This window comes from Camelus ferus, chromosome 25 (assembly GCF_009834535.1).
Source record: "Camelus ferus isolate YT-003-E chromosome 25, BCGSAC_Cfer_1.0, whole genome shotgun sequence".
In the NCBI taxonomy this organism is placed as follows: domain Eukaryota; kingdom Metazoa; phylum Chordata; class Mammalia; order Artiodactyla; family Camelidae; genus Camelus; species Camelus ferus.
Genome location: NC_045720.1, coordinates 28,970,392 through 28,977,956, shown reverse-complemented (window position 1 = coordinate 28,977,956; position 7,565 = coordinate 28,970,392). Strand labels below are relative to the sequence as shown.

General features: G+C 36.5%; 1 protein-coding gene across 8 annotated transcripts in view; it reads right to left on the bottom strand.

Annotated features, from left to right (window-relative positions):
• The window catches only part of UBR5 (ubiquitin protein ligase E3 component n-recognin 5), a 123,937-nt gene that overhangs the window by 33,945 nt on the left and 82,427 nt on the right, over positions 1-7,565 (bottom strand). For all 8 annotated transcript variants that reach the window (XM_032467730.1, XM_032467732.1, XM_032467728.1 and 5 more), the window contains exons 26-34: positions 7,450-7,547; positions 6,499-6,647; positions 5,911-6,002; positions 4,769-4,915; positions 4,561-4,679; positions 4,352-4,478; positions 4,130-4,259; positions 2,858-3,018; positions 2,502-2,741 (exon numbers count right to left, since the gene is read on the bottom strand). In XM_032467730.1, the coding sequence (XP_032323621.1) occupies positions 2,502-2,741; positions 2,858-3,018; positions 4,130-4,259; positions 4,352-4,478; positions 4,561-4,679; positions 4,769-4,915; positions 5,911-6,002; positions 6,499-6,647; positions 7,450-7,547 (1,263 nt within the window). The remainder of the gene's footprint in view (positions 1-2,501; positions 2,742-2,857; positions 3,019-4,129; positions 4,260-4,351; positions 4,479-4,560; positions 4,680-4,768; positions 4,916-5,910; positions 6,003-6,498; positions 6,648-7,449; positions 7,548-7,565) is intronic.

Genomic DNA, 7,565 nt, shown 5'->3' with positions numbered 1-7,565 from the left:
TGTTCCCAGCAATTTGCGAGACTGTGCAGAGAAATCCCTCTTAGTATAGAACACTGAAAAATACTAAATAAAATATTTAAACAAAAACAGAGCACAACTATCCTAGTGAGAAAAGAAAACAATCATACTGAACAAGCTTGAGGGCAGCAGTGCCACCATTTACTCTAGAGGCAGCCGCTGATGTCTCTTAGCCTAGAGCTCTAAGGAGCTGCACGTTTCACAGGAGAAAGTCTGGGGTCTAAGCAAAATAGGAAATTACTTCACAGAAATCCCTTGTTTTTCCCTCACATACATAAAGCCAAACATAAATCATGAAAGGGCGAAAGATTTCAAGAGACTTACCTATATCAGCTATGGCTAGATGGGGGACAAGAAAGAAGTCTCTTCAGAGAACTTCTAATTACAAGCCTGCACCCACGAGAGTTTAGGACTGCAGTTCGTGCTGTGCGGTAGGGTGGGCCTCAGGGCTGGTTAACCCAATGCATCAGCACTATCAGCGAGCACCAAGCAGCAATTTCTCTCTCTGTTCTGCCATCCCATATACAGGGGTATCGGAAAAAGGAAAATATCCATCTAGAATTCTCTCTAAATGTCTCTTACCTTAATAGCTGTGTGACTTTGAACAAGTTACCTAACTGCTCTGAGCCTCAATTTCCTCACTTTAAAATTAAGATGATAATAGGTATCTGACTTACTGGGAAGGTTAAAACAGGTTTTAGATTAAATACATCTGTGATGTTTAGGAAAGTTCACAGTTCATACTATAATTTCAGTAACAGCTGTTATTATATGAGACATGGTTCTCTTTTTCTTATAAACTGTTTCTTTACAGTAAAAACAGATTAATTAATAAGGACAGAAGGGTTTTAAAGAGGTGGAAGGAAGCAATATAAAAAGCAAAGCTATTAAACTCAAGACTTTACACTCAATGGAGCAATAATACACCATTTACCATCCAAGATATGGGAAACCCCACAGACTGGTTAAGTGAGTACTTTTTATTTAAGACATGTTTGGAACGCTAGTCAGAATACACCCTATGAGAAGGAGTGACTGTACTTTATTATAATGAAGGACTTCTAGATCAACAGTTGTAGAAAACATCAGCCCTATTATCTCTTAATTATCATGAGATCTTCTGGGAAGACATGAGAGCCTGGCCAAAGAACCAACCAAGACGAATGGAGTGAAGAAAAGCTTTAGAGTGCACAATACTTTAATAAATTTATTAAAGACTAAGAAGCAGGGCAAGGGGACACAAAATCTTGAAACTTAGCAGGCTCATAGGAAATATTTAGAGACGAGATGATCGTAAAATCTATTCAACAGATAAAAATTTTTTATGTTTTTGGACAAAACAAAATGAAGGGTACAAAGAATTCGCAAGTTAATACCACGTAAGTAATTGGGTGGTTTCTCACGGGATCAGGGGCATCGCATGGAGCCTGCACAGATTTTGCTGGCAGAAGCACCGCAAAATGGGGTCTATCTGGCAAGTCTGAAAACATATAGCTTGATTTATAATGGTTCTCAGCAAATCCTGGAAGTGTATCAGTGACAAAGCTTCCACAGGAAAGCTTTTATAGACAAACCTGGATTCAGATTCCAGGGTACCCTATGAGACCTTGACAATAAAGGAAAAGTTGGGACACACACTGGCGTATGGAGTAATAATGAGAGTAACAAGAGAGCAGATACTCAACATCAACCCAGATGAAACCCAGAGATAAACTTTTAGGAACTGGCCCAAATACTAAAGCAAGCCATCCTTACTAACACAGAGATGTTTTCCAGAAAAGAGAAATAAGGGTCTCTAGGTCCAAAGATCCTTATTAAAACATTACACCTGCACATTAAAACATTACAAATGCATTACACATTTTAGTTTCTAAACATTCTGACTCAACAAACTTATAGCCTAGTTAGGGAAACTATCAAACAAATGGAAAAGATAAATGAGCTTTAAGAATAGATAATCGTAAAACTAGAAACTTTTTATTGTTGAATTGTTTTAGCTCTGTCCTAAATAATATGGCTGGAGAATATTTTAAAATGCCAGCATTCCGCTTGCTATTTAGATTGTGCAATAACAAACCGTCCCCCAGCCCAAAGCTGTGGACACAGAGAAAGTCACAGGTCTTTGCATTCTTTAGCATGGCCTGACAGTAGGCTACATTCAAAGGTAAGAAAATACAGAAAGTAATGATGTCTACAGAAGACTAAAGTAAACTTTCTTCCCAGATTACTTTATTGGCATAATAAAAATGATGCCTTTCCAAACAGAAAATGAAACTCAAGACTATACATCTATTGCTTTGCGTGTGTAGACACTTGTAATTTTCGAAGCGCTTTCATACGTTCCAAATGAAGTAAAATCTTTATCCTCTGTAGGCAAATGATCATGTACACCACCTGAGTGCTTATGCAAAGGTTTTAGTAAACCAACTGTGGCATTTCCAGAGGAAGAATGAATCAGAAGCTGTTACCAGGTAGAAATTTACCTGCTAGACTGATCAGATGATGGTCGTGGTGGCAGTGGTTCCACTGAAAATAACTCCTCGCTGCCCTGCATGGCATCTATGCTGGTACTCGCCAGAGTAAAAGGTGCGGTCGGACGAGCGATCCCCATTCTGACAGGAACAATCAGTGACTCTGCTACATTGCACAATTCTTCTACCGCGTAAGGCAGCAGTGCTTGGAATACACGCTTGCATTTTCCAATTGGCTGTGGAATGAAGTTGCTAGAGCAAAAAAAGAAATACAAGACTCTTTTGAATCCTTTAATATACAGAATTTTATCATCACAAAAAAAGTGTGCAAAATGATATAAAAACCAAAATCAAAAAGTATGCCTTACTTTTTCTTTTTAGATGAAGCCATTTCCACACTAAGAATGACAAAAACTCTTGCCACTGATCGCAAAAACCTCATTGTCACAGCAATAGCTTCTTCTCTGCGTCCAGGTGTGTACTTGTTTTGCAGTTCTTTCACTAGTGTACCTAATAGAGTATCTAGAAGCTTCAAATACAGTAATCACTCTATTAATGTTGAGATAAGATGCTTAGAAACATTCATGAAGTACAAAGTTCTAACGTGTTTTCAGTATTAACATTTCATAATAAAAAATAAAATACCGAAATATTTACAATGCCAGTGATTAATTTATGCCACGTGCCCATCACTACACTTGGCCAACAGTGGGTCTTAAATGCTTGATTTTTTTGTTTGTAGCCTCATAGTCCTATGTGTATCAATTAATATTTAGAAGAACAATACTCAATTTATCAAATCAGAGGAAGAATATATTTCACTCACTATAAGGTACTTCCCAAAACAGCAAAGCAGACTCAAATATTTATATTAATAAATCCATAATCCCACCCCTCTCACTTAACCATTATTATTACTTTCTAGTCTCACGTCTACACATGGTCTATAAGATAGTTGTTAATTACAAAGAACACCCAATTTCCGTTGTTTTCCCTGTTGTTGTTTTTCAAATGTTACTTAAAATAACCTTTATTTTTAAATTGCTGCATTACATTTCAGTAAGTGGCTGGACTGTAATTTGATTCAACAGTCCTCTATTATTAGCTCCATAAAGTATTTCTATTTTTTAATTTTACATTCTTCTGTGACACAAGTTTGTTCTTTCCCACCTTGTAAATTATTTCTTTATGACAACTTTTAAGGGCAATGATAGTTCTATGGTTCTTGACACTGCCAAGGTGTTTGCCAAAAGAGCACCAAATGCAGCACCACCTCGTTAGTGTCTTTCTGCCATAACCTCATCAGCACTGGGTTCTGTGGTTTATATTATTTTCTAATTTCACAGCAAAAAAGGGTATTTTAAAAAATTTTGCACTGAGTTGCTAATAATTTTGAACACTGCTTCATACATTCTTATAGTGTTGTATTTTTAATACATTCTAGGACTTTTACTTGGAATGAAAGAAGTTTCCATTGATTGATTTATTGATTTAAACGAGAAATTTAAATCAACCCCAATATTCCACTCCCCTTAATGTACTATTTAATTAGAGCTTACCAGAACTTTGCGGAGTTTTGGGAAGCTATGTAAAAACACATCTTTTTCATGTGCATGTAAATAACCATCCGAAGGACTTACCAAAATATCTGCTGTACACTTGACTATAAGGCAATGAGTGAAACAGTCCAACCGAATTGTGCCGCTCTGCTGATTGAGGTATACTTGCTCTTCTGGCAAAAGATGGCCTATCCGGCTGCTGGCACTGAGACTTGAGGGGGAAAGAAGGACAGAATGCACTGTAATCACCTACACTAACAATGGGAAATATATTTATCTTACAAAATTTTAATGAACACATACGGGTCTTTATTCTCCTGTGACCCAAACATAATCATAGATTTCAAAGCATTCCAGTCCTGTAGAACACGCTCCAAGGCAAGCTGGGCAAATCTTGGGGGCTCTAAATCATGATCGGGCATATCCGAATCTATAAAGAAAAAGATACAGGGGGTAAGACGGAAATAAACATACTGCGTTTCCTGTGTGTCATAAATGCCAAATTAACCCACCTTCAGGATTAGCTGTTTTTCGGTTGCGGTCTTCCCTGATGCGAGGAGGCCTGTACTGGCAATGCTCTACAGTCTGCCTCGCAACCGTCTGCACTAAAAACAGTAAGAGGTGCTCTCCCCTGCAAAACAGCACGTTGGTGTGAGGGGGGAAGGGTGCTCAGATGTGCTGTGCTTTTGCGACTTATGTCCTAAAAATCCTACTACTTGCCTGCTGTTTGGCAAAGTGACCAAATTAGTAGCAGTGAGCAGGCGATAAAGTAGATCAAGACGAGCAGATTTCTGTCCAGCAATTAGAGTTTTACATTTACATTTCTCCCAACAATCACAATAGGCTGTAGGTGACGTCCGTTTAAGTCTAGAAAGAATTCATACACAAGGACAAAAACTGAAATTAAAAAATACAAGGTCTATACTGAAATTATAGAGGCATAACTCTTTAAAACTCGACAGAAGCCTTGTTGACTTGTAACTGCAAAGTGTTAACTGTCAATGCATACATAACAAGACAGATTACTTCCGTGGTATGAAGTCTATAAAGCAACACGTGAGAAGAGATATCTTGACTCTTGTCCACACCACCCTAGCATCCAGCAGTGAGTACACTTAGTAAGCAATGGATCCATAAGTAGGCTATCACTTTTAGATGTTTAAAATAAGGGAGACAAACATTAGCCAAAATTCTTTTAATAAAAGTCATAAATATCAGTGCTGTATCTATAGAAACTGCCCACTTGTCCTATATAATTATTTATTTTAAAGCACAAAAGATGATTTTTACAAATCAATTCTCAACCATCACATCTACACATCTGTAGCACAGCTACAGCTCACGTCCCCACTGAGACTCCAAGGCACTGCAAATGTGTGCTGGGTATCTTACCGCTTCTGAGGCCTAACAAACTGGCCATGGTAACTCTATTACTAGACGAAGGTTATTATGTTTAGCTTAAGAAGTAAACAAGGCACAGACCACACATTCACCATGATTCTCTTGATATCTGCAGTGATTTCCTGCTAACAAACCCTCTCCAGGGGTCCTGTGCCTTTGGCTGGAGAATACAGACAAAACATTCTGCAGATGTGTTTCTCAAAAGACTAATCTGATCCTGGTCACAATGTGTGATCACATATTTCCTGCATGTTAGGCTACTGTATTTAAACAGTGCCACCTAGAACTAGCAAACAAACATTTCAAAGTACATTTTAAATTAAGAAAGTGAGCAACTTTAGGAAATCTTATGCTTTCTGAATTATGAAACAATTAAAGCATGACTTGTTACAGATGACTTTAATATGGCAACATGAACCTAGGTAGTTTACAGTATTAAGTAAAACTAGAATCACACTTACTTGCAATCATGACCTTTATGACAAACCCTTGCACATTCTGTACAACAACAGAGTGACTCCAGCAAGCCACAAGTTCGACACTCAAAAATATCCTACAATTAAAAGGGTATACTTTTTAAAAGAATACTGATATGTATATCTCATCACACTAATTATTTCTGTATTTTCTAAAACAATCATAATAACAATATAGAAAAATGAATGTGTTCTGGAAACAGGCACAGATGGGTATACAAATAGGAATTAAATTATTACCAAAAGAGCAAAAATAATTTGTATCATTAAGAAAAAGTATTACAGTTATTAAAAAAAAGTCTATATCAAGAGCTGTGAATCAGATTACACTTGCCAGTAAATATTTCTAATCTTTATGAGAGCCTATAACTAATTTAACAATCAACTCCTTTGCCTCATTTATTTAGGAGTTAAATACAAATTAATTTTCTTTGGAGAATTTTATAACTCAAGAGTAAAAGGACGTATCAGACTTGCAATTTCAAAGCTAGGAACTGTAACTCCAGTGATGATGAAAGGGAAAAAAGAAAACCTGAAGACAGCATAAATATAGGGAAATATAAAATAACTTACCTGGTTAATGTGCTCTGCTCCAGTCCACGTAAAACTGCAGGTGTCATTACAACATAAGACATACAAGGGAGAGTCATCAGGATTGGTACCTGATGGGCAAACCATTCCCATAAATACATCTTCCTCTTTTTCACTTGAGGATACTTCAGCTAAAAAGATGGAAAACAGTAGCTCATACATCAAGAAACGACTTAATTACAGCCATCCTACTTTCCTCAAAAGGAAAAGCTGTAACATTTACACAGTATATATCAGTAACTACTACATATAAATAAAATAAATTGATACACAAAGTCAACACTGAAAGGAAATCCAGTCAATTCCAGTGCAAAGTAAAGCAAAGTGTAACTGCACCATAACCACATATAAGGACAATACAAACACACCACACATCAGCCATCCAAGGCCTCAGCTCTGTGTTATGCAGTTACGTTTCAAGTTCTAGCTCTATTTAACAAATTACAGACAATCACATAAATTATTTATAGCTAGTATTTTTTAAAAGACAACTTAAATATTTTAAAGACTGGATGGCTGGAACTGGTATTCCTTAATGCTTCCTGTTAAGCAGTAAATCCAAGTCAGAAAAAACAATGGCATTTGGCCTATTCTTCCTATAAAATTTTATCACTACCACCAGTTCACTGCTGACAGGTTGGTAAGTAAGCCATCTTGGCTTTCAAAAGATTAATCATTACACAATCCATTACGGAATTTTTTTTTTAATTAAAAAAATCTGTAACAGCTGCTTTTTGATGGAAAGTTAGAAGATACAATATACTTTAAAAAAAGGATAAACATGAACTTTATATACATATGCAAAGGAATTATCTTGAGAGTTTCTAATCAATTACATCACTTCCATATAGAAATTAAGGCCTGAATAATTACAGAAGAAAATCTATTCAAATTAAAAAATAAGCAACTCATTTAGAACTTGAAATAAATTACCTTTTGCAATTTTCTGGGCGGTTTCTAAGATGGTAATTGCAGCGGGATAAGCTCGGCCACTGACAGCTGACATAAATGGGGTCATACCTCTTGCATCCCTAAGATGAGAAAAATTG